This window comes from Camelus ferus, chromosome 23 (assembly GCF_009834535.1).
Source record: "Camelus ferus isolate YT-003-E chromosome 23, BCGSAC_Cfer_1.0, whole genome shotgun sequence".
Taxonomy (NCBI): domain Eukaryota; kingdom Metazoa; phylum Chordata; class Mammalia; order Artiodactyla; family Camelidae; genus Camelus; species Camelus ferus.
In genome coordinates, this window is record NC_045718.1 from 29,672,834 (window position 1) to 29,699,459 (window position 26,626).

At 48.7% G+C, this 26,626-nt stretch overlaps 1 protein-coding gene across 2 annotated transcripts in view; it reads right to left on the reverse strand.

Moving 5' to 3' along the window:
- The window catches only part of STUM (stum, mechanosensory transduction mediator homolog), a 56,111-nt gene extending 54,398 nt beyond the window's left edge, over nucleotides 1–1,713 (reverse strand). Inside the window, exon 1 of one of the 2 annotated variants that reach the window (XM_032466582.1) lies at nucleotides 1,325–1,713. In XM_032466582.1, coding sequence (XP_032322473.1) covers nucleotides 1,325–1,514 — 190 coding nt within the window. In that variant the 5' untranslated portion in view covers nucleotides 1,515–1,713. The remainder of the gene's footprint in view (nucleotides 1–1,324) is intronic. The other variant, XM_032466584.1, reaches the window with a different exon arrangement.
- Nucleotides 1,714–26,626: the final 24,913 nt, after the last annotated feature.

A 26,626-nucleotide genomic window follows, 5' to 3' on the forward strand; every position in this document is an offset into this window, starting at 1 on the left:
CAGACAGACATGCTGCTCTGGCCACAGCCCCACTCAACCCCCACCCTCGGGGGGTGGGGCAGAAAGATGAGCACGAAGAGAAAAGTGAACACGACCTGCGTGGATGGGTGTGACTTTCGCCATCAGCGCCAGAGAGGACCCTGCAAAGCTAGCTAAGAGCAGGGCCGTGAGAAAGGCCAAAGTAAAACAGAAAACCACTTCTAGCTGACCTCTGTTCTTAACTTGGAGCCCTACGCTGGCAACTAGCTCGCGCACAGCGCACAGCGGCAGGCTTTCTCCTGGAGAGGGCAGAGGTGCTTGCCTCTCCAGCCCCACACAGAATTGCGGGGTGCTTTTAGCACTCAAGAACATCGGGTGCCAAGCTGGCAAGCTGACAGTGAGGGGAGAGCGTACAGAGATTTGGGGGAGTTAGGAGAGGGAGGGTCAAGAAAACTTCTCATTCCCGCCCTTCATGCAGTCTTGGGAACCCCTCTATGATAGGCCTCTGATTAAAATTTGGGATACTGGCGCCATTAGGGGGGATACTGGCGCCATTAGGGACCCTCCAGGCAGCCAGAGTCCAACACAGAATTATATCCGTGCGCTCTCCACTTTGTCAGGAACGGAAGTGATGGGAGGGAGTTATGGGGTCACCACTGGCCATGTACGGTTCAAACCCACAGGCATCCAAACTAATAAAATTATCCTACTTCTCCTTGGCTCCTGGCAGGGGTGCTGGAGGAATCGCGGGCATTCTGGAAGAAGGTGGAGACTATGGCTAAAGAGTTCTCGCCCCCACACGCCTCGCACCGAGCGCGAGCGCAGGCGAGGCTGCGGGGTGTCTCCTAACCTCGTTCTTCCCCCTTTTTTCCCAGCTCGGCCGGCTTCTCGAATGCCCGGAAGCTTAGTCGCCCCCACCCGCAGCCCAGCGCTCCTCCTGCTCCAGCCCCGCGTCCCTCGAAGAAAGGAGCTCGTGGGAGGGCGCGCGCGGCGGAGGCAAGAGGCAGGATTTGGGGCGCATGGAGGGGAGCCCAGCAGGGCCCGAGAGAACTGTCCAGGTCGCCACCGGCGGGGTCCTACATTCCTGGCAAAGTTTCCGGCTCTTCAGGGCCAGATCACCTGACTCCCGGGTCAGAGAAGGTGAAAGGCGTGTCAGGGAGCCCCGCGCCGCGTCTCCCTCCAGGCGCCCATTCCTCGCGCTTCTGCCACCTGCCAGAGGGCGCTGGGAGCACGGGCGAGGCACTTGCCTCCCGTGGGCGCCGCCCGAGGGTCCCTCCCTGACCCTCCCCTGCCGTCCTCCCGCGCTGGGGCCCGGGGAGCAGGGGTCGGAGCCGCGGCGTCTTACCCAGTCCTGGCACGAAAGTGTTGAGGAAGAGGCAGATGACGGCCACGGGGAAGGGCATGTAGGGGATGGCGGCGCGCAGGGGGCCCTTCTTCTCGCGGACCTGCACCACCACCCCACTGGACGAGGACGCCCCCCGGTCCGCCGCCGCCACCGCCGCCGCCGTCTCGGCGTCTTTGTGCGAAGGCTCCATGGCGGGGCGCGCTCCCCTGGAGCCGGGCTACCGCGGCCCGGGATGCCGCCCAGTACACAGGCGGCGGGTGGCGGCCGGCTCCCTCCGTGCGCCGCGCGGCTCGCCCAGAACCCCGCACTCCCGCGTCCCCACGCGCCCGGCTCTCTGCCGCGCGCTCCGCTGCGCTCCCACACCCCCGGCAGAGGGGCGGGGAGGGCGGCGTGACACTCGGTGACAGAGCTCCGGCGCCCCCCCCCGCCGGGCCCCTTCCCCCCCCCCCCCCCCCCCCCCCCAATACCGCTTACAAATCAGGGCAGAAGGGAGAAAGTAGAAGAGGAACGTAGAGGGAGCTGGTTGTCCAGATACTGGGAGGAATGGACACACCTTTCCCTCCCTAGACAGGTGAATGGGGCTGGAGCCTCGGCCAAGGACACCGCAAATTGGGTGTGTGCACTCACCAGGCTCGGTCGGGAAAGGCTTCGAGGTTAAGTCCTTTAATCTGGAGGATGCATGTAACGCTAGGGAGATGGAGGTAAGAAACGAGCCGCGCCTGGTGCCTAGTATGCCTTAAATTCATTCTAATTTAGATGAATTTGTTTTAAGTCACGGGGCGGCGGGGGGCGATTTTAGGATCGATAATAGAGCTGAAAGCGGGAGACAGCTTCTCAAACAGGTCTCCATGAGACTAGTTAAAATGGGATCCTCCCTTACACACACATAAGCACACAGACGCTGACGCGAAACGCTGAAGGACATGAGCCTGTTGCTCGGAAGGGGGTATGTTGGGAACCATCTCCTCAACAGTTCTGGGGGAAACCTGGAGCTTTTGTGAGCTGGAAGTTGTGGTTTAAAAGCCAGCGAAGCCACAGCGCCGTCTGGTGTTGATAATGCAGCAGGTGGTAAAAGCGAAGGATTTGGCCAGCAGGTCCAAGCCGGCAGGAGGAGGCCCCATATTTAATTAGATTTTCTGAATAACGGCGCCCTCACCTCCACACCTGGAAAAAGTAAACGGATGAAAGCAACCGCCTCTTAGATTAGGGAGGAATTCAAGGCATCGGAATTATCCGGATAGTCAGCAAATCGTCTGAATAATTGGAAGGATTCAAATCCACTTCTTCCAATGAACGCTCTTTCTCCGGGAGTAATAGTGATTGAATAATCCTGAAATGGCCCAGGGACTCCGAAAAGGATGCCAAAAGACATTGCATTATTTTTTGCGTATTTGAATAAAATGATTTTAAAAGTAAATGGTCAGAAGGGGTTAGTGGTGAGACTGGTGAACACACACAGTAACTAGCCTGGGCTTGGCAGTCAGAAGTGAACAGGACTGAAGGTTTTAGTCTGTATGACTTAAAAGAACTTATTTAGCCTCTTAATGACCTTGAGTTGCTGTGATTGTAAAATCAAAGCAAGATTCAATTTAATATGCATTTATTGAAGGCCTAATATGGCTTGGATTCTGGGGAGAGAAAGAGGAATAAAACCCAGCACCTGACTTCAAGGGTCTAATAGATGAATTGACAGATACTAACAACTACAATGATATAATTGCAGACAGTGACAAATGCTGTAGCTGCGGTGAGCTGAAGGTGCTGAGAAAACAGGGACCCATCTGTAAAACCAGCCAAGAGGGGACATCGGGAGGTCTCCTATAGAAGGTGATGGTGAAGAAGACTTGAGCAATGACTCGAGTTAACTACTTGCAGGGGATTTATTTTAAACAAACACTTATTTATCCAAGCACTCTGCATGGCACAAAGCACTTTACATATTTTAACTCATTTAATCCTTACTGTACTCTATGAAGTAAGGATGTATTATCTCATTTTACCAATGGAGAAAACAAATTGGAGCACAGAGAGGTTAAGTAAATTCCACAAAGACATCTGTTAGCAAGTGACAGATCTGGAATTTGAATGCAGGAAATCTGGCTTCGGAACCAATATGTGTTCCTGTTATTTTATTCAAAGACCTTGAAAATAACCCATATGCTTTTAATATTCTTTCACAGAACACCTGAGTAGTTTAAGGGCCACTAAAAGGATCTCAAGGAAGGAAGTGGGTTTACATCCCCCAATTTTCTAGATGATTCGCTTAATATCTGGATGTCAGAAAAACATCTAGGTAGAGCCCCAGCATTACAAAGGCATGGAAGCCCAGAGAAGTAGGAGCCTTCTAGGACTTGAAGTATGGGTGGGACTAGGGCTGGTATGGGCAGGGATTAGAGATGACTCTGGTGGGGTGGGCAGGAACCCAGTAATGAAAGGCAAAGGAAGTTGGATTGTGTGGAATCGCGGCAACATTTTAAACAAGTATGTGGCATGGCAGGAATGCTCCAGTCACTATTACTGTGTAACAAACTGCCCCCAAATTAAGTGGCTCAACACAATTATTTTGTTACAATCCCAGTCTGTGAGGCAGGAAATTGGGCAGAGCACAGCTCCCATAGGTCTTCTTTGCTCCATTATGTCTAGAAGCTCACCTGAGAAGACACCAGTGGTACTGGCTGGAACAGCTATGGCTAGAGGATCCACTTCCAAAACAATTCTTATCTCTGGTACCTTGATCTTGATGGGGATAACTTGATGGCTGGCTCAGCTGGGACTGTTAGGAGAGTACCTCCACATGGCCTTTCCACGTGACTTGAAGTTTTCACAATGTGGTGGCAGGGTTCTGAGAGGAAATTTCTCAGAGGGGGCCTCTGGACGATGAGCCTCCCAGGACCAGTGGAAGCTGCACAGACTTTCTGCCCTAACCTCGGAAGTCACACAGCATCCATTCTGTGGGCTCCATTGGTCGAAGCAGTCATAAACCTGCTTAGCGTCAAATGGAGGACACCCCATCTCTCAGTGGAGTAACATCAAAGAATTTGGGCCCTGGCTTTAAAACCACCATAATGAGATACAGTTTAGGGGAGGACCACTCAGTCAACAGTGTGGAGGATGGATTTGAGGGGGTTATGGACAGAAAAAATGTTGCCTGTCATTTCAATAAACAACAACTGTTGCTCTCCATCAAGCCATCAGCCACTGCAGCCACCATGATTGTATGCCCTGAGGGGATTCAGGATGGAGGAAAAAATGGGATACTGGCCTTAGATAGTTAAGGTGCATTCTCAAAGAAATAATTTCAATGAACCCAGACTCTTGCAACTTCCCATAGAAAAGCACTAAATACTTAACTGGAGATGTTCAGGAGGTTTTGTGATTAGCAGTAATCTTTTGATATTCGACTGCATGTTTGTTTCTTTTTTTCAGCAAAAACTCCTATATATCCTAGCTCCTCCTTTATCTCTTTGGAACAATTCCTTGGAGCTATTTCCTGGGCTATAGTCCTCAGTAAGTTCCCTGACTATAACATAACTCTCAACTTTTAGGCTGTGCTGGTTGGTTTTTTTCTTTTTTTCAGTTGAAGGGGTAAAATTAGGTCTCATGAGAGGGGGACTCTCTCTGGCCTACATGGATGGGGAATGGGGGAGGGACAGTTCCCAAGTGAACACTGGATATTATTAGCAAACAAGGAGAAAAAGGTGAGTTTGAGGGACTGAGGACATCCAAGGGGTGGTGGGCACTTGCTGATTAAGTAACCAGTTGTCTTGACTATCAGTCAGTCAAAGTGAGGCAATGAAGTAATGTGAGGCAGTAAAGCAATTTGGGCTGCAGATTTGGGAGCCATCAGCATACAAATAATAGTTAAAACCCTGTGGAATAAGAAGAGTAGAGGGCCCAGGAGATTCACCAGAGGCTACTGAAATTAGCAGAAAAGGAGAAGGAGGGAGAAGGAGGTTTAAAAGGAGAAACACTGTGTTTCATGGAAACCAAAAGAGAAAGATTTTTAAGGAGGATCAGTCAGCAGTGTCAAATGCCACAGAAGGATCAAGACCCCAAAATTGCCCACTGGATTAGGAAGTTAGGAGGTTCAGCTCACTAGAGTCCCTGCTCAAAAGTCTCACCCACTGTGTCCATTTTCAAGAAATTTGTCCATTTCATCTCAATTGCTGAATTTGTTGGCATAAAATTATTCATAATATCCTTTTAGTATCTTTTTGACATCTGTGACATCTGTAACGATGTCTCCTCTTTCAGTCCTGATACTACTCATGTAGGCTTTCTCTTTTTTCTTAATCCCTCTTGCAAGGGGTTTATGTCTATTTGACATTGTGACCATGGCTGATGTTTGAAGGAGAGTTTAAGATCTAAGCTATTTCAGGTAAGAAGAGGCCTCCAAAAAAGTTGAAACTTTAGAAAAATAATCTCCCCCCAAAATCAGACTCATAAACACAACAGGGGAAACAAATCAAACAGTTGATTGCATCAGCCAAATACATCTAGGCTAGGCATTGGTTTATGAAGATAAAATCTGTTGTTTGGCCTTGTTCTGTCATCAGCTGAATAAAGTACCTCAGCTTTGGACCTCTTTTTAGCTAAAAAAACTTTTTTTTTTGCTTAAGTCCGTTTCCAAACTGTACAAGAAATTCATATATCAACCAGGATGGTTCCTTTTGGCAAAGATTACATTGTAGCTTTGGCAGTAGAAAGACAGGCTTTCTTTGGAGCTCTGTGTCTTTGAACAATTTCTTAACCTCTCTGGGCCTGAGTCTCCAAAATTATAAATAATACTTATCTCCGTGTCAGATTAAGGGAGAAAATATGTGCAAGATAGTCAGTGGCAGCTGAGTCAGGAGCCTTTTCATCCCAAGTGTTAAAAAACCCAACTCAAATTTAGCTTATGGGGGAATAAAAAAGGAACTTATGGATGAGATGGCTTTTTGCTGTATGAACTTAGCAAGGCTGAATTACAGTTCCCAGAACTCCCTTTCTAATTTGCTTCCATTTAGAGTGGGCTGCAGGTGATAATCTCTCTCAAGAGTCGGAGAATAAATGGAGGCAGTGCCATTTGATAGCATCTATGCATCTTCTCTAGGGTATTTAACCAAATACTAATCCAGGTGCTGTGGTGAAGGAATTCTGCATATGTGATTAAAGTCCCTAATCAGTCAACTTTAAATTAATCTATGAGAGACTGCCCTGAGTGGGCCTGACTTAATCAGTTAGGTGTGCTTTTAAAGGAGGCTTAGGCCTTCTCTGAGGGGGTGACTCCAAGTGGCTTTTAGGTCAACAATTGCTCTTTCCATTCTAGATCTCCCTTTGTGACCTGTGAACATCAAGTTTCAGCTCTTGTGGGGAGGGGTGGGGTTCCACCCTGCTCGTGACTTTCTCTCCCTGTGGACCTCAGATTTGCTTAACTAGCCCTCACAGTTGTACAAGCCAATTCCTTGTAATAAATCCACGTCTATACTGAGATCCATATCTATCATTCTGCTAGTTCTGCTTCTCTGGTTGAACCCTAACTGATACAATGGGCTCACATGGCTGGGGAGTCCAGAGAAGGGGTCCAACTATAACAATGGGTCATATAATCAATTAATCTCTCTCTCTCTCCTTCTCTCAGCTCTGATTCCCTGTGTGGGGTGGCTTCATTCTGTTCATTCTGCAGAGTGGTTCTCCCCAGGTAATGAGGAAGATGGCCTCTGAACACTCTAGATTCATATCGTCTCAAGCAAGCCAAGCAGAAAGACATTTCTTCCTTTTCCACAGGGAAGGAGTTTTGATTGGCCCACCTCTTGGATCAGTCACTGTTGCCAGGATACTGTGGTTGGATATGAAGTTTGACCAGGCTTGTAATGAGTGGGATTCTGTGATTGGCAGCACCCATCAAACGTCAAGGAGTGGGTAGAAGGGCCCCTCAAAAAGCAGGGTTACTCTAAGCAGAACAGGGGTCTGGGGATGCATGCTAGACAATCACCCCTGTAGTGACTACAAAGACAGTGGGCTTCTTGGTGATGAACTTCTAAAGTCATTGATCTTGATCTACGTGAGTCATGCATTTGGACTTCCATCCACAGGCTGACTTCCGCAGACACATCTTCTGGTTGCCTTTCCCAGACACAACACTCATGTGAAATGTGGTCTTAAAGGTAGAGCTCAGCCTGGCTTCTTCTCACATCTTCACTTCTATCCAACTGTGTGTGATCTTGGTCAGAGCAAGTCATCTCTCTGTGCCTCCATTTATCCATTTGTTGAATAGGTGTTTTCCTGCCTACCCTTCTGACTCTAAAAGACCAGGCATGTGGATTTAGATCATAAATTAGAACAGTAGTAATATTTCAGATCTTTGGATCAGGTAGATCATTTGCCTGCTCCCTCTGTGAATGGAACTTCTTACCCTCCTTCCCAAAGTGACATGTGTCCTCCCTACTCCTCCCCTGAAACTGCAGGTGTAATGTTTGTTGAGGAAAATGATGAGAGAAAAGGAACAATTATAAGGCCAAGGTCAAACAGAGAAATGGAGGCATGGCCCCCCTCTCCTGTCTTCCCATTTTGAAGCCAGGGTGCTCTGTTGGACCCAGTGTGGGTCCCTGTTATAGTCGGGGGGCACTCCCCTTTATGAGTCTTTTTTTTTTTTTATTTAATAGGCTAAACATGGTAGCAACCTTGGCTGTGGAGGACTAATCAGACCAGGAGGTCTAGATTTGGACACTAGCTGTTTACAGAAGTATTTGGAAACCTAGTGCTCATATGAAGTCACCCCTCACAGGGAAGAGTGAAGTGTGGCAGAAGCAACCTATCCCCCAAGAGGGAAGGTGAGCTTGGGCATAGCATCTCCACATGTGGGAAGAAGGGCCTGGAACCCAGAGTAAGCACCAGCATTACTGTTAAACAATCTTGCTCCTTGTCCTACACAGCCTTTAAGGACCAAGGGAAGAATTATCACACTGAATTTACAGTCTTGATAATCTAAGAAAACTATGTTAGGATGAGCTCAAGCAAGTCCTGGGGGTGGAGGGAGACTGCTGTCTCTTTAAGAGACCTGCAGCAGACACTCAGAGCCAGAGCTTTACCTCGGCAAGTCCTACATCCTGTGCAAACAGTTTTATAGTTTTCTGAAGTTGGTCAGGCTGCAGCTGCAGACCAGGTTACTAGGGAAAATGTGGGATGCTGTTAAGAGAGAGAACAGGAGAGCTAGCAAAGGTCTTTCTGATCTAAAAGCAGGCAGATTTGTACTCTCTTAAGAACCAAGCACTCGTAGACCCCTGCCCGCTGAAGTCTGGGCTAAATTCTGAAACACCAGAAGCAGAGAGGACTCTACCCCAGGGACTTCTTCTCTATATGGGGAAGCAGTTGAAAGGGCAAAAGTATTGTCTTTAGAGAGGCCTGAGCAGCCTGGAGCCCGTCTGGGACAAGTAGCAGCAATCGTGCTGCTCAATGTGGTAGCCGTAGCTACCTGTGGCTGCTGAAAGTTAATTAAATTCAGCAAAACTTAAAATTCAGTTCCTCAGAGGCATTGGCCACATTTCAAGGGCTCAGTGGCCACCTGTGGCTAGTGGCTGCCATACTGGACAGTGCAGCTCGAGAACATGCTCCTCATCTCAGGAAGTTTGACTGGACAGCACCGAGTTAGAATATGATTGAGCTGCATATTAGAGAGATGCAACACTGAGTGGCTTAACCAAGATATTCATTTATTTCTCATTTTTATAACATTCTAAGTCAGTAAAGTAGCTCAGTTCCCCCAAAGTCATCAAGACTGGTTATGCTCATATGGTGTCCAGAGTCGGGGACCCCAGTTCTTTCCATCTGGACTTTCTGCTGTTCCAAGGGTGTTTCCTTGTCCACAAGGTCCAGGATGGTGTAGAAGCTGGGGTTGGGGGTGGGGGGAGCATCCCTGCTCCTTTTAAAGGCATCACCTAGACCTGCATCGATTACTTCCACTTAATCATTGGCTAGATTTTGTCACATGGCCTTGCCTAACTACAAGGGAAACTGGAAAACTATATTCTGGTCAAAAATTTGAAGTTTATTACTATGGAAGAAGGGGAGCCAGGATGTTTGGGGCATGAAGCAAACTTCCATGGCAATTACTCATGTAGCGCTGGAATCTGTTTCTGTCACTGTTCTCTTTCTTGTACGTTTTCTCTCTGTTCTCTATCCTCCTACCTCCCCATTTCCTACCTCTTCCTTCTACCCTGCTCCCCACTGCACCTCTCTTCTATGTTTTACCATCACAGCCACCCTGTGAGGGAGGGATCAATGATGGCTGTTTTACAGATGAAGACATTGTGACTCAGAAAAGTCAGTAATGAATTGGACTAGACTGGTCCCAAAAGCTTTCTCCCCAGCCCAAGCCATCTCTCCCTCTCCTTGGATTCTCCCCATGGCCTGTCTCTCTCCTCACATCCTAGCCCTTCTCCTTTCCCCCCGCATTTTTGGCTTTCATTCTCCTTTTCTGTGTCCCAAGTAACAGGCTGGCCTCACCCAGCCTATTACTCACAGGTTCCACTCAGTTCCTAATAAATTGATTAAGTTGTAATCTATCTATAAATCAGCTCTCCTGATTAAACATGGTGGGGATTAGGTTTGCGTTTCCCTGTAATTACAGCTGAAGACCTGAACAATAAATCAAACCAATGGACAGAAAAAATGGGGTTACCTCAGAAGACCTTACCTCTCCTCTCCTGTGGTCCGTCGAGCCAGGCACTGACCACAGATGATCTGGCTCACTGCTGTGCTTCTCCCAGCCTGTCCTCAAGGCTGAGGGTGTGGGGGCCGGACCAGACCTCTGACCTGGGTCTGGAGGTTAGGATCCTGGGGGTCACAGAAAAAGGGGGTCTCCAAGATAGGCAGGAATCTTTCAGAGTTCTCATCCTCTCACTCACGAAAACCCTTCCTCTTCTGGTTCTTGGGTAATAATTCTCCCTCTTCTGGTTTCCTGGGGTTTCTCTTCCTCCACTTGGGTACAGAAGTGGAAAGGAGCGGGACTTTCTGATGGGTATCAGTCCCCTAACTAGCCTGGAAACTCTGCATTAGATTTTGGCTGTTTCTGACACAAACAGAAGGGGACTGCAGTCAGCAGTGGGCATGACAGTGGGGACCAAGGTGGGGAGGGGCGCTAAGAAGGACAGATGGCATAGATGCTGTGGAAACTGGAAATCAATCTCCCTGTCCTTTCTCTCTAGGGACCCAAGTGGAGTTGGAGCAAGGAGACTTGGTTGAGGCAAAGAGGCCAACCTTCCCTCCCGCCCTCCTATGAGGCTCCTACCATCTGTAGTCTTCACCCCCCACCCCCAGCCCCTCTTCCCTGCAATCCCCTCCCACACCAGGCTGAGCACAGAGGCTGGCATATCCTGGGTGTTCGATCAATGTGAATTGAATTCGCCTACTCATTCAGGCACCAATCAATTCATGTATCTCCACATGCAACTTTTATTATTCGGCTGTCCCAGACATCCCCCAATTCACTGATGTCTTTTCGGAAGCAGTGGGAGTCCTAGAGCTTGATAACTTGCTAGAGGATGAGAGAAGCCTGGAGGAATCAAAAAAGAAACAGGGAAGAGAGAGAGGGAAAGAGAGAGGAGGGTTTGGGAGAGGAAAGGCAAGACACAGACAGAGAGCTTGCCTTTTACCTTAAAGATAATGTGAACCCGGGCACAAGGGTGGACCATGCACCATCATACTCACAGCCCTGGCATCTAACTAAGAAATTAACATGCTAGAAAACAAAACAGAAGACAGCAACCACAAAGCCCAGACAACCTAGAAGGCAGGCGCTGTCAGTCCTGGGCACCCTCAGATCACCAAAGATGGGTCACAGCATAGACTCAGTGTCTTCTTACCCACCTGGTTCCAAGCCTGTCTACTGAACTCCCTCCGGCCCTAAAACTGGAAGGCCTCGCCGGGCGGCCCCTCACGAGTAACCTGGCCAGCTGGCTCCCTGCTCCCCAGCCCCTTCTTCCCACTTCTTGGCACCGCCCACCAGGCCCCAGGCTGCTTTTACACAGTTGCCTGGTCTCACGCTTCCTGTGATGACACATGGGGACACGGAGCTCTGTTGTTCTGGCAGGCACCGCAGGCTGGTCTCTCTCGGCACTTAGTTCCTGGGCGTAGGTTGGTTTGTTTCTCCCTGAACCACCCAGCACGTATGTCACTACTTCCAAGGCTCTCAGGGGGTTCCTGGAGCATCCGTGCTGCAAAGGGCCCCCCAGGAGGCTCTCAGGCCTGCGCCCCATCCCCACCCCCACTCTCCCAGGGTCCCAGGGGAAACTCGGAGACCCCTGGTGTGACCACGTCCGGGGATGTGTGCACATGCACACTCGATACTGAGGACAGGATGTGCCCACGAAAGGCTGTCACATAGGCTCCGGACTCAGACATTCCAGGGAGGGACAATCCTGTTTCTGCCACTCAACAACCTCATAGCCTGGGACAGGAGACAGATTCTCAGAGACTCTGTTTCCCCATTTGTAAAATGGAGCTAATAATAGTACCCACCTCATAAAGTTGCCCTGAGGGCTGCATAGAGAGTGCTTAGCACAAGCCTGGCACACAGGAAGTGCTCAATAAAAGTGGTATGTATTACCATTATCATTATTGACACTTTATAGAGACTGGGACAATTCCCTTACTGCTAGGTAGCTCTAGTCATCCTACTTGCAAAATACAGCACACAAAATTCAGGTGATTTATCAGGCCAGTTGTCCACTGGGGAGATGGGAGGAGGCAGGCAGGACCCTAGAACCCTGTATGGCATGATCCTACAAAGTAGCAAACTACGTGGTCATCTAAGCAGTGTATTTAAGAGTGACCTTCCCAGCATTTCAATAAATCATCTTTACCACTCCCTAATCATGGATCCTTAAAATCTCCACCACTGGTCACTTTCTGGGGATAAGGCAGAGGCCCCAGACAAAGAAAATGCATTGAATTCTCTTTGGGGGACTTGCTTCTTTGATCTGATCATAACTACCTTGTCAGACAGCTGGGCAAAAACTCATCTTGAGGTAAGATGGAAAGCTGACTCTTTGATGACTAGCTGAGAAGAGCAGGTCTGGAGATGGGCGTGGAGGGGAGCGGGGGTGGGGAGGGTATGGGTCCCAGCAAGCAAGGGGCGGGCTTAGCGTCCTGGAACCTGGACACACCCCAGCTCTATGATTCCCACTCCCTGCTGCTCACACCCTTTGAGCCTGAGTGGGAACTGTGATTTATTCTAACCAATGACATATGGCAAAGGTGAAGGGATTTTGCAGATATAACTAAGGTTTCAGCTCAGTTGATAGTCAGTTAATTTAAAGGGAGATTGTCCTGGGTGGGCCTGACTCAATCAGGTGAAAAGCCCTTAAAGTGGGACTGGGCCCCCCACTAAGGTGAGAAGCCCTCCTTGCAGCCTTGATGAAGTCAGGCCATGTTGGGGAGGCCCACAACCTAGGCAGGAGCTGGCAGCCTAGCACGTGAAGGCAGCTTCCAGTCCAAAGCCAGAAAAAAGCAGGAAGCCTCAGCCATATTAGTGCAAGGAAATACACCCTGCCAACCACTCAAGCGAACCTGGAAGTGAGTTCTTTCCCAGCTGAGCCACCATAGGAGAATCAGGCCAGCTAACCCCGGGATTGCAGCCCCGTGCCCCCCTGAGCAAAGAACCCGGTTAGTCCACATCCAGAGTCCTGACCCACAAACACTGTGATGGAATAATGTGTGTGGTTTCACGTGGCTAAACTTGTGTGACCTGTGGCAGCAAGAGAAAACTAGTACCACAGAGGGAAACGTCCTGGAGCAGGAGGTGGGAGGCGTTGAAGAGAGCGCCAGCTGCGACGCACTAGCCTGCTTCTCCCTTCAGAAGGACCAGCTGGGGCCAAAATACTCAACTCTGAACGCCTTGCTGGTCCGCCTCTCTGTTTTTGTCTGGGGTGGAAAGGGGCCATGTCTGAGGGGCCTGCTCCCCTAAGACCCCTTGCCTGAAGCTGCTGTGAGGAGAGGGGCCTCCCTAAGTCACAGAGCCAAGATGCCTCCCCCTAAGGGAAAGCCACGTGCTCTGTAGCCAAAGCTCCCGGGCTCCCAGGCTCACCCAGGGGCGGGGCTGCTGGAGCTGAGGGGAAGCTACAGATTTTCCAGTCAGACCAGTCTCTCCCTCAGTGCTCCCAGAGGGTGGTCACCTTAGCATCCCTGGCCCTGGCTCTGTCATCTGAGACCTCACACCATCTTCAAGTAGACACGGGGCCACCCCTGGGTAAATAGGCCAAGCACACAGAGACTATACCTTCAGCCATGGTCCTGGAGCTGACTTTAGACCCTGCCCACAACCCCAGGAGGGGCAGCTGCCCCTGCTCCCCTCAGCTGCCTCCCTCCTCCATGGCAAAGGCCTTCGGGGAACCCTTCCCTTCCCTGACCCTGTGTGTGACGCCCCCACCCCATGCCCCCACATGCAGGAGGGCCCTTGAGCTGACCTCATGTTTCTTACAAATGAATCTCTCTGAATGATTTTTAAGCTTTTACTTCCTTAACCTGAGAACACTTTCTTCATACAAAAATCATACAAGGAAATGAGGACACAAAAGTGGAGTGATTGAGTGGAGGGAGGACAGTGGCCTCTACCCTGCAGAGCCCTGCCTGCCCTCTCCCTGACTTCAGTTGAAGTGCTTCTTGGAAGGTTTAGTCAGGACTTCCTGTTTGTCTTCCTCAGGGCTGGCCAGCACAGGAAGTTCCACCCGCTCATCCCCAACACAGCTGTCAATCAACGAGAGCACAAAGAATGTTCCCAGTCCCCAGAGACTGAGTTCCTAAACATACAGACAGCCACTAAGATATTTTCCACCTGGAAGATTATGATCCCTGCCCCGCCCCCAACACGTGGCCTGACATGTGAACTTGCTACCTGTGAGACAAATGTTGTTCCTGGCCTGTCAAGGAGAGCTTTAGACTCAGGACTGGGGGTGGGATATAGCTCCATGGTAGAGTGCATGCTTAGCATGCACATGGTCATGGGTTTAATCCCCAGTACCTTCATTAAATTAATAATAATAATAATTAATAAACCTAATTACCCCCCCCAAAAAAACAAAATAAAAATGTTTTTAAATTAAAAATAAATAAATAAATAGACAGGATTGAAAGGAAGCTTACGATGACTTAATCCAGCTCCCAACTCAGGCAAGAATTCCCTATACAACCCCACTAGGCTCTCTTTGGACACCTCCCATGATGGGGAACACATTATCTCACAAAGCAGGTGTCTCCCTGTTGGGGAGCTCCTATTAAAACTCTAATCTGTCCACCTGTAACATTCACCCACTGGCTCTGTTTCTAGGGCTCAAAGAGTAAGTTATATAACTAAAGTATACTAAAATGAACTCAGCTCACTCCAGGCTAGTCTGCCCCTCCCCTGTGTCACTCTCCTCAGAGGCCTCCTCTGTAGACTGGTACATCAGTGGCCCAAGGAACCATGCCTCCCGTATGTGTGGCTGAATATCTTCCTGTCTCATTGACACTCGGATTGGCCATGCGACTCACTTTGGCCGACTGCGATATCAGCAGCCTGAGGCTTGATAAGCACCTGCAAACTGGGGCTAGCCCTCTTACAAAGTTCCCTCTGAGAAGCCAGCTACCATGCTGAAGGGAGCACAAGTCAGGCTACTGAATGATGCAAGGCCGGGTGGGAGAAGGTCTGAAGATGGAGAGGCCATCTCGGATGTTCCAACAACAGGTGGGCTCCCAGCTGAGTGTGACATCAGTGACCTAAATGATATACGTGGAGAGCAGAACTGCCCAGCTGAGCTCAGGCAGCCCACAGGATCGTGAGAAATAATCAACTGTCATTTAAAATGCCACTACAGTTTGGAGTGGTTGTTACGATACGCTTTTTCTGGGAGCAAGCTTCTGGAACAGTGTAGCCAAAATTTTTCATCCCAGGTCAGCCATTTGCAAAGAGCATAGACCAGCTGGCTCAGCTGAGAGATTGCAAACATCTTAACTGGGGATACTGGGAGCCCTGCCACTTAGAATTCAATTAGAAGGAGCCAGTCAGAGATGGAGAGGAGGTAGAAGCCTTTGGCTTGAGCAAGTTGGAGAGCCCTGGCTGGATGACAAACTATGCAGAACAGCTTGGCTTTCTGCACAAAATGGAGTTATGCTTCGGTTCAAATTCTTTGCCACTTATAAATTACTTTTCATTTTATTACCCTACAAACTGCCATCCAGACAGGCTTGAATGCTGTATTGGATATGCCAGTTGCTTTCCAAAGCTGTGAAGGTGCAAGTCACATGCCATCCCCAGTGGTTTGGGAAGAGATGCCTTTTCTTTCAAAAAAAAAAAAAAAAGCAATTTGGGTACATGTTGTGGTAATGACTTAGAAGTGGAAAAAACAGCAAGATCAGCTGGGGATTATAACAGCATCCTGAACAGGGAGAATTAGTGTGAAATGTTCTAGAATGAATGCTGTCCTGGCCTCCATGGTAGGTGGCTTCTAAGAGGGAACTTTGTAAGAAGGCAAGCCCCAATTTGCAGTTGCTTATCAAGCCTCAGGCTGCAAATATCTTAATAGCCAAAGCAAGTCACATGGCCAATCTGAGCGTCAATGAGCCAGGAGCATTATTTGAGCAGCTTCAAATAATGCCTTCCTGGAGCTCACTGTTCAAGAGGAAAGACTGAAGGTGAACTAGCAGGTGCAATATGGTGTGATAACGGGTGAGTCTGGGGTTAGAGAAGCACCTAGAAGAAGGCTCACTCCTAAAGAAGCTGTAGCAAAGCTGAGCAGCTGAACAAAGAGAAAGGACATTGAGTGGCAGAGACTACTAGTTCCTGCCCAATATCTGACAATCTCTTTCTTATGAGAAGAATATCATCTTATCCTGGTGGGCAAGGTGCCCAGCTAAAAGACTCCCTTGTTGCTAGTTACGAATAGTGAAATTTAATAGAAGTTTATAGGGTTTCCTGAAAGGAATTCTGTCTCACCCAGGAGATGCAGCCTCGTTCCTCCATTTTCCTGCCTAGAACAGGGACCTGATGGCTGGAATTCCAGCAGCTACGTTGTATCATACAGTAAACTTGAGGATGAAAACCAACAGCTGAGAATGGTGGAGTAGAAAGTTAAAAGGAGCCTGGGTCCCTGACAACTAAGGAGCAGCTGTACCAGCCCCGGAGAGCCTCCCGCCTAGCTTCTTTCACACGCCATATTCAAAGGCCATATTCAAACTACGTATTGGTTTTGTTGTTGTTGCAGCTGTACGTAGTCCTAACAGATACAACTGCATGTGCTGCACCAAGGTCCAGAGGTGACCGAGCACTTGGCATATTCCTCATTGCAAGTGATTTCAAGCAGCTGGAGTTCAATAAAGTTGCGTGATAGAGGAGAGGGTGGTGGGAGGGCCTCACTGGGTGAGACTGGAGTTCTTGGGATGATGGGGCACAAAGAGGAAGCTTAATTGCTGGCCTTGATGAAGGATTTTAAAGAACTGGTTCTCCCCTTCCTCTCCTTCACATCTGGAGAAAGGACAACCTCCTGTTCCCTCAGAGACTTAGGACTAGGGAAAACAATGTCCTAAGTCAAAGAATGTGTCTCAAAGTTGGAGACCTGGTCACAGATGACTTCTCTTATACTAAATTAAATGTGGCTCTGAGCCCCTTTCCAGAGTGGTGTCAAATTCTGCCTCCTCCTCCAAAGAGCTGTGTGAGATTAGAGAGCAGAACTTGCTGCAAACCAGGAAAGGACTCCAGCCTTCCTTCCCAAGATTGTATCTAAGCTGCCGACTGCCAGGCTGGCATGGTCCATGGGCAGCTTTGTTTCTACCCAGCTAAGCCTGGGAGCAGGGATCCCCTTAGAGGAATCCAAGTCCACAGCTCATCGTAAACTGCCTCCTGCATCCACGGACCACCCCTGCAGAGATCTGACAGATCCCCCGGCTCCAAAGGGAGCAGGGCTTGCCCCCTGCCACCCTCAGAAATCCCCAAACATAGCCCTTCACCTTTCTTGGGGAAACTTCCTCACTCCTTCTGGATGGGCCCCTCCCAGGACCAGCCCTGGTCTCTCCCCCAACCCAAAGGAATTTGGCTCAAACCTCCTGAATGAGCCTGAAACAAAAAGAGATTTACCTCCCACCTTCCTATCCCTTCTCCCTGCCCTGGGGAAATGGATGTTGTAAGGAACTCCTTTGAAAACTCAATTAGGCCTCTCCCACCATTAGTGACAGAAGAGGTCCCTGAAAATGACGTCACCTTGAGCAACTCAACACACCAGGCAGCGAGGAGGAAGTGATCAGACAACTAGAACCAGGGTGGAAGGACTCAGGAGCCTGGCTGAAGAGGATCTCCCTGGCCAGATGTGACACTATGTATCAGTGAGGACAGTAACTCCAATAGATCAAAGAAACAGGTCAATCTATTTCAGTCTGAATGAGTTAAAAAAAAAAAAACAAATTGGTTATCAGTTGAGGATGCTAGTAACCAAATTCATTACTTTAAAACTGACAAATAATAGGAAAAACTCAAGCAAGAGACAAGGATAGAAAGATACCATTCTGTTCTGAGTAAATATATCCCAAGATGTTAAAGAGGAGGAGGAGTTCAGCCTACAATGATGCTGAAGTCATGGAAACAGGAAAAGCAGCAGCTTTTCTCTGGGGCCCTGGGGAACAGAACTTGCTCTGGGCCCTGCTGGTCAGCAGGGGGTCTCAGTGGGCTGGAGCAGGCAGGCCTTACTGGGATATGGCCCTCCAGAGAAAACGTCCCACCAAAAGGAGTGGGGTGCACTTGGGATGGGATAGCAGCATGAATATCCCTGAAAGCGTGTGGGCATTTTCCCAGAGTCCAACAAGCTCTTTTACACAATGATGGATGATATAAAGAAGACATGTCCTCATGGGAAGGACAAGAACTGAGCAAAGCCATCGAGGTTGGCAGTTTGCAGACTTTGAATATCCTTTGAGGGAGTTGATTCAGGAAACCCATGGGTTGTCCCCAAACTGCAGAGCCTTGAGGAAGGAAAGGCCAGCCAGCCGCTGCTGAGAGGCCCAGTGGGAGAGAAAGACAGAAGGAAAGTTGACCTGAGGATGAAGCAGAGACAAGGGAGCTCCTTTTAGACTTTTTTTTTTTTTTTAAAAAAAAAAAACAGAGGCAAAATACTGTGGTGGGTAAGATCATCATTTCTGGAATCAGACAGCTTTGGCTGAATCTCACCTCTGCCAATCCCTAGCTGCATTACCTTGGGCGAGTTACTTAATTTCTCTGTGCCTTAGTTTCCTTGGCTGTAAAAGGGGCTATAAGCATGGGAGAGGCTGGAGCAGCCAAGCATTATGGAGTGAACACGCCATGAACAAGAGGACTGCTGAAGAGCCGTGACATGAGAGTGAGGCCCTAAATTTCCAAGTTGGTAGCTCCTCTTGTCCTCACTCCAGGCCACAGGCCTTTGCTTTGCCACACTCTCCTCTGCGGGGTCTCCCGGGGGGCTGGGGGCCCTCTGGGGCTGGAGGAATTGCTGAGTGCCTGAAGGTGTCCTCTTGCTCTGAAATCTTCTCCAGAGAATAAGCTTAAAAGCTGGGCTTTAAGTGGGGAGGGCACAGCTCAGTGGTAGAGCATGTGCTTAGCGTGCACGAGGTCCTGGGTTCAATTCCCAGTACCTCCACTTAAAAAAAAAAAAAAAGCTGCACTACAGATGTAGGTCTTATGCCAGGTGCTTTCTCACTGTCACCTGGTTAAGTCCCTGTCTAGACAACAAAATGAAGTAGATATGATCAACTTTTTCACAGATTAAGAAAATAAAGTGGTCAGAGGTCACACAGAGAAACAGCAAGAACACAGTGGTCCTGGCAGCGCCTGCCTTAGCCCCCACATCCACAGCCCATCACTCCTTCATCAGCCTCCATCTCCAAAATGGCCTTTGCAAGGCGGGCTTCCTGGCCCCTTGATAGGTGGTAGGGTGACCCAAGGCCTGCTCTTCTACTGAAGCTTTAAACCTACCCGAGTAGAGGATACCAGATTGTCTGCTGAGTGCCGGGCTCAATTTCTTAGCCCTGGGCTGGCAGCCAATAAGCATCATCTCATTTGATCTTCTCAGCTCATCCATGAGGCAGGGACTGAAAGCAACCAGACTCACAGACCAAATGTTCTTGAGAGAGGGGCGCTGGGCTAGCTCCTACAGAGTTAATGACCAGCATGAGAGGCTGCAGGCAGGGCAGATGGGGACAGGAAATAATGGGGAAAGGCAAGAGAAAGAGGCATAGTTGAGTTGGGGTTGGGCGCCTTGAGAGATGTCTTCATAATTTGGTGGGCAACCTGGCCATGTACCAGCCTGGTCTATGCACTTTCATCCTTTACCCTCTTTTTTGTTCAAGGATGGACAGAGGTCCAAACACCCAAGAGAAAGACAAAGGGACTCCCAGGACCTCACTCCTGAGAGACCAGGAGGTCAGTGGGCAGACCTGGAAGGTCTTGGCCAGTAGAGCCAGTGGAACAGGGAAGGGGGATGGGAAGGGACGTTGCGGAAGGGGCAGGGAGGAGAGCAGAGAGGAGTGAGGAGGGTGAGGTGGGAAAGGAGGGGAGAGAGAAGGTGGTGGAGTGTGTGGGAGTGGGGGCCAACAGACCCAGAAACGCAGTATAATTAGAACTTACTAACATTGCACCTGACACTTTCATTGTTCAGATGAGAAAACTGAGACCCCAAAGGGCCAGTTCTTGTCCACAAAGCTGAGTTGTACCCCAGACGGGTAGGACAGAGGTGAGAAATATGCGAAAATTATGTTGACACATCTCCCTGAGATCCCTCCCCACCCTCTGAGAGAGAGGCTGAAAGATCCCTGGCTCCACCTGGATCAGGTGACTTTGGATGGTGGCACTTGGTGGAGGTCCCAGGAGTCCCGGGTGTCTGGGCGCAGCCCTGCCCTTCAGGGTCAGTGCTCTGCTGCTGCCCTTTCTCCCGCTCTCACCTCTGCAGGGAAGCTCATGGTCTAAACTCCTATTCAGTGTGGGAAGTAGGAGAGAAGAGACTTGGAAACACATCGACCTGCCCAGTGGAGAGGGAAGGACACACAGGTGGGACTCAGCCTGCTCCAGTGAGGCAGGCTGCCCCTCACCGGGCATGGGCCACAGTCACCATGGAAACCTCCCTGTAAAGGACCGAATGGCTGCAGTTTGAGTTTCATCTCCCGACATAGGATTTTAGAATGCAGAAAAGCAGAGAGCAGGGACAGGTTTTCTCTTGTTTCAATGCCAGCTAAGCAGCATGTACCAGGATGCAACCTTTGAGCTGCTCTGGTGATGTGCTGTGTGGGTGATGTGCTGAGCCAGCCTCTGCCATTGGTCACCCTGCTTTACTCACAGAGGTTCCAGGTGTTGTGTCAGGTACCAGGGACACAAAGATGAGTAAGGGACAAATCTTGACCCCAGGAAGGGCACAGCTGAGTTGGGGAAACAAATACACAAACTAATCATTATAAACCCATCAGGAACATGCTCTGGGCACCCAACCCAGAGCGATTTGCTCAATAAAGTTGTGGGGGGTGTCAATGGGAGGATGGAGGACTGGAAGAAAGTGATGAAGATTTGCACGGTCATTAGGGGAATCAGGGGACCAAGTCAAGTGACGATGGATGGTTGGATTACAGGCCAATGCGTAGGCAATGTGATTTTCTCCCGCAGGGCTTAGCTAAGAAGGTGTGTTGTGGAGGCTGCAGTCAGAGGGTGAAGCGCTGGTTGGAAGTAAAGATTGAGGCAGAGGAGCAGCTCTGGGAATAAAGCAAGGTCCAGGGTGGGCCCTAGCGGTGGGGGCTCCCAGGAGGCAATAGTCACGGGAGTACAGAGGTACAGGCATTTCGTCCTGTTGTCAACAGGTTGTGTCCACAGACACTGCCACAGGGATTAGGGAGGGAGTGGGATGGGGAAGATGGCATGCCACATCCCAACCTCTAGGGGAACGGAGGCGGCTGGGTGGACTCACAGGGAATTGGATCCCTCTCTCTCCCAGGTTCCCTCATACAAAGCAGGGGTGATAACACTGCTCTCAGGGTCCCTGTTGGGGCATCCAGGGCAGGGGACGTAGTGTGCCCTTCCTTTCTCCCACACTGCCCTGTTTACTCCCCAGATCACTCAGGAGAGTGGATACACTGGCCTCGGAACCCTCGCCAGCTCCGGGCCAAGTGTGCACATTGAGCTATGAATGAACGTTGGTTCTAGTATGTATTCAATGTGTGTTATCACATTGAATAAAAGAATGAGAACTCTTAAAGTGAATAATAAGAGAGAAAAGCACAGCCTGAAGGAGGTGAGTTGAAGGCTTTTCCCGGGGTGGGGGTGGGGGGAACAGCCTAGTGATTTCTTTGGTCATGAGGGGCTGGCAGCCTTTTTAGATGCTGAGCAGGCACCTGTCAAGTCATTTCCTGCTGGGATAAATGACAAGAACCCTAAAAAGAGTATTTAAAGGAGATTCAAGGTTTCCCCTTATAGAGAGCCATCCCTTCCCCAACCTCTGACTGCACCTGGAAAGATGCCACTCCTCCAACTCTCCCTCAGTGCCACGGCCTCCTTCAAGCAGCCGGTGTCCTGCAAAGAAAAAAGTAGGACTAGCTAGGTCCTCATGCCTTCCTTTGCATCAGAAAGATGAGACTAGTGGCGTCGGCCTCAGCCTTGGCAGCAGAAGACTTGGATTTGAGTCCCAACCCTATCACTTTCTGCTGTGTGACCTTGGGTAGCTCAGTCAGCCTCTCTGAGCTTTGGTTTCCTTTCTAATAAGACAGACAACATGGGGTTATGGTTGAGGGCCAAGGACCAGAATCCTACTTCTAGAGTCCAAATCCTGGCTTTGCCACTTACTAGCTGGTGACATCATTGTCCCCAGTTTTAAAGCCTTGCAGGCAAATGACTGCATGCTCTCCCGAGCCCCACCATGGCCACTCTGGGCCTGTCTGGTCCAGCTAGGTCACCTGGTGCTTAGGAAGAGGGAGTGTCTCACCCAGGCCTCTGTCCCCCAGCCCTGCCTCTCCTAATTCTCCATGGGACCGTGTGTGACCTGCGTGGTCTTCCTTTCTTGGTCTCCAGCCCCTCACAGAGTCTGCCTGGGATTCTCATCTGCATTTGAATCCCATCAAAACCTCCTAAAGGCCCTCCTCCTGCTTCTGTTTTTTTGCCTCTTTGGTACCATTTAACCACATACTTTTGTGTGATAGAGCAATTTGTATTCATGCCCCCCTCCTCCCTGGGCCAATCTGACAGCTCTCCCGCTCCAGCACAGCCCGTTCACCGCTGCCTGCCACAAAGCGACTTCTCTGGGAGGCAACCGTGGTTATTTGGTCTAGAGTTTTCCAGAATTTTGTCATCATTTTTAACTCCTTTATTAGAGTATAATTTACATACCATTCAATGGTAAATTTAAGTAAATTTACATCATCCCAATCAAATTTTAGAACATTTCCATCACCCAGAAAAGATCCTGGTGCACATTTGCAGTCACTCTCTATTCCTATTCCTAGCCCTAGGAGCTTTAAAGTCATTTTTACTGAAAAATATAAGAATCAAACTGTTTTTTCCCCAATCACTTTGCTCTTGAAAAGAAAGCTTCGAGGACATTCATATAGAAAAACTGTAACAACCATCCATGCTCATCTCTCATAAATGATGATGCAGGGAAGGACAAGTATCTGACTTGGACCCCACATCCCACAGGTGACTTGGGAGTGGATGAGCGCCATCCTGAGACCACAGAGTCCACAGCAAAGCAGGGACGGAGCCCTCCAACTCCCCAGTCCCAGCCACAGCCACTTCAGTGATCTGCCCTTCTAATGACAGATATGCTAGTTAACTGGTCTTAATTAAGTTTTTTTAATCTTCGACCCTTTTCCCACCTTCCCTCCACTCAGTGGAAAGCCTAACTAGAATTGAGGAGCTCAGAAATACACAGCAAAGAGGGAGGTGGGAAAGAAAGGGCTATAAAATCATAGGTCACTCACCAAACTTCTTACGCAAGGCAGGAGCCTTCTCCTTGGCTTTCCCGCCTCCACGTGGGTGTCCCAGTGTCCAGTAGCTTGCTACTGAAGGTCTCTGCCTGTCTTTCTTTTTCAGGTCCAGCAGGCCTATTTCCTCCAATGTATTCTCATGTGTCATGAACATGATGCACTCATTTGTGGGTAGGAGGCTTTGGAGCCAGAAAGATCAATGGCGAGGCGGGAGTGGGGAACCCTAATTCCACTGTTCAACCACTGTGTGACCTCAGGAACCTCCCTAACCTCTCTGAGCCTTAATGTGCTCATCCCTAAAAAGGAACCAGAACTGCCTGCCTCAAAGAATTATTGGGAGACTGCAACAGAACAGTGTAGGCAAAGTGCCAGGTACAAAGTATGTGATCAATAAATGGCAGGGTTTTAAAAATTTATTAATGTATGTACTTTTGGAATCGTGATCCCAGTGACAACTACCTGAATACACTTAGATGTATTACACTCATACGTATTACACACTCACGTATATGGCGCCTCTCCCCCACACATAGGACCCTTCCCTTGTTGTGAGCTTAGTGCTTCCCAGCATGTTTTCCTGTCCCCTTTGGGAAACTGCTTCCCCACTCCATCGACCCAGCTAGTCTTAAAGCAGTTGTTTGTTTTTTAAAAGAAGCTCTGGTGGCAATGTAAGGAAGAGATTGTAAAGGCAGAAACTAGAAGCCAGGAAGCCTGGTAAGGGATTACACAATAACTCAGGCAAAAGATGATAAGGCCCTGAATAGGAGGGGGCGATGGGGAGAAGCTGGGGAGGACAGCCCTGAGAGATATTTAAGAAGTGGGCTGAGTAGAAGGTGACAGATGATTGCGGGAGGCAGCATGGTGTGGGGAGAAGAACACGGCTTACCAAGCCATGTAAGGACACGGCCAGAAGAAAGCTGCCTACAGGTCAGGAACTGACACTGCACCTTGACCTAGGGCTTCCCAGCCTGCAGGATTGTGAGAAATAAATGTCTGTGTTTAAGCCACGTAGTCAAAAGGTACTTTGTTAGGCAGCTCGAGCTGACTATGACATAGACATATCGTCTTTTACGCTAATACCACATTGTCTTAATTACTGTGGTTCATGTTAAGTCCTGATGGGTGGAGGCATACCCCACCTTCCCGCTCTTCCTGTTCAGAGGTACCCTGCTATTCTTGCCCTTTTATTTCTGCCATATACATTTTTAAATGATTTTATCAAGTTCCATGAAAAACATTGTTCAGATTTTGATAGGAACTGCACTGAGTCTATAGATCAAGTTGGGGAGAATTGGCATCTTCATGATCCATGAGTTTTTTTATCCATGAGTTTGGCATATCCACTTATTTGGGTCTTTAATATCATATCTAACAAAATTGTATAATATTCCCCATAGAGGTCCTGCACACATTCTGGTAGGTTCTTGACATTCTCTGATGCTCTTAGTAGACATTTGATATTCCCTACCATCTTCAATAGTAATTACATTTCTAATTGTTTGCTGCTGGAATGCAGAAATATACATTAATCTTATATCCAGCAATTTTGCTAAACTCTGGTATGAAACATGTCAATAATTTCATGTCAGTTTTTTGGGCTTTCTCCTATGTAGCAATCATAGGAAATACTGAGTTTTATTACCAGCCTTCCCATCTTCAGCTCTCTAATCTCTTTTTTTAATCTTAATGAACTGTCCAAACCCTCCAATACAATAGAACGTATGATAGGGTGTCTCCTGGTCTCATTCTTAATTTTAAAGGAAATCCTTCTTTCACTTTCTCTAGTAAGATTTTATTTGCTAAAAAAAAAAAAAAAAAAAAGATTTTATTTGTTTAGTTTTTTTAATGGATACTTGTTTTCAAAAAATTAATTTAGAAAAAGTTTTTAGCATGCAGGGTTCAAGTTCAAGGAAGTAAATCTATTGCACCTATTGAGATGATTAGATGGTTTTTCTCTTTTAATCTGTTAATATGGCAAGCTATATTTGCAGTTTTCTAGTATTAAGCCATCCCAAGCACTCAGGATACACTCAATTCAATGTGATGTATTTTTTTAATGCCATGTTGGAAATATTTGCTAATATTTCATTTAGTGTTTTTGTATTGATATTCATGAGTGACATGGGCCCATGATTTTCCTTCCTGATAAAATCTCTGGTTTTGGTATCAGTATTGGGAGAGGAAGATGCTGTAATCCAGCTTTAATCCTTGAAAGCTCATTTTAAATAATCAATGGTATCTAATGAGGACTGCTTTTTTCCCTAGGTACCTAAAAAAATCAACTAACTACAATTTTTGTAGCATTTTCTTATGGATTGACATTGTATTCACCAAAATGTAGATGTTAAAACCTGTCTTATACCCTTTTAAAAAACCTGCCTAAGTTTGCCTGGCTCCAATCCTCCAGCACCTTTTCTATTTGCAGTAATTCCTCAGAGTTGACCTACAATGGTGCCTCCAGCACACCTGTGCGCCCCTGACAGCACCTCACAACCTGGCCGTGGCTTCTGAGAAACCCAAGAGCCAGCCAGTGTGTGACCTGTGCTTTGTGCACAGCAGAGGAGGCTCCCAAGTTTCTTAGAAGAAAGTCATTTTATATCCAAGCCATCGTAAGTTGTGGACTCCTGACAAGTGCACTATTGTTATCCTTCAAACAGAATTTTCCAGATTTGCTTCCAAACCGGCAGCCCAAAATGAGAGCACTTTGTGGCCAGGCAGTGCGACTCAGGAGCAAGACATCACTGTCCTGGCTGGCAGGCGCGCCTTGTGGCCAGCTTTCCGCTTCAGCAGGGCCTTGCCTCCCTCAGTATGCTCTGCTCATCCTCCCAGCCCAGCCCTCCCCTGGCAAGCAGGTGGGCTCCAGGAACCCCTCAGGGCAGAGCTAGGTCTAGCTATGAAGTTCAAAAACATGAAAACACCTGCACCCGGTGCCTCCCAGCACAGCATCCCTGCCTTTGCTCCTTTCATGTTCTGGCTGCACATGCCTGAGCCAGACAGGCTGCCTCATCACCACACGGGGCCCCTCCCGGCTTCCTTGGGGAAAGCCACTCCGGCCCCTTCTGCTGGCCAAGCCAAGCCAGGCTCCACTCTGGACTAAACACATGACTCTCTCTCTCCAAGGCCGGAGGGCCTCCTGAGCGCTGGGTCAGAGGGATCATAAGATGAAGCAGCTGGTGGCCTAAAGAGAAAGGGTTTGTGCTTTGTCTTCTTGCTCATTTTCTCTTCCCCTTTCCCCTCTTCCCCACTGGAAGGAAAGTAGGAACAGAGGGAGGGAAGAAGGGAGGGAGAGAGAGAGAGAGAGAAAGAACTTCAAGCAAATAACCCCCCACATCTTCACATTTCTATGAAAACAAGAAGTAGATTCAGCAG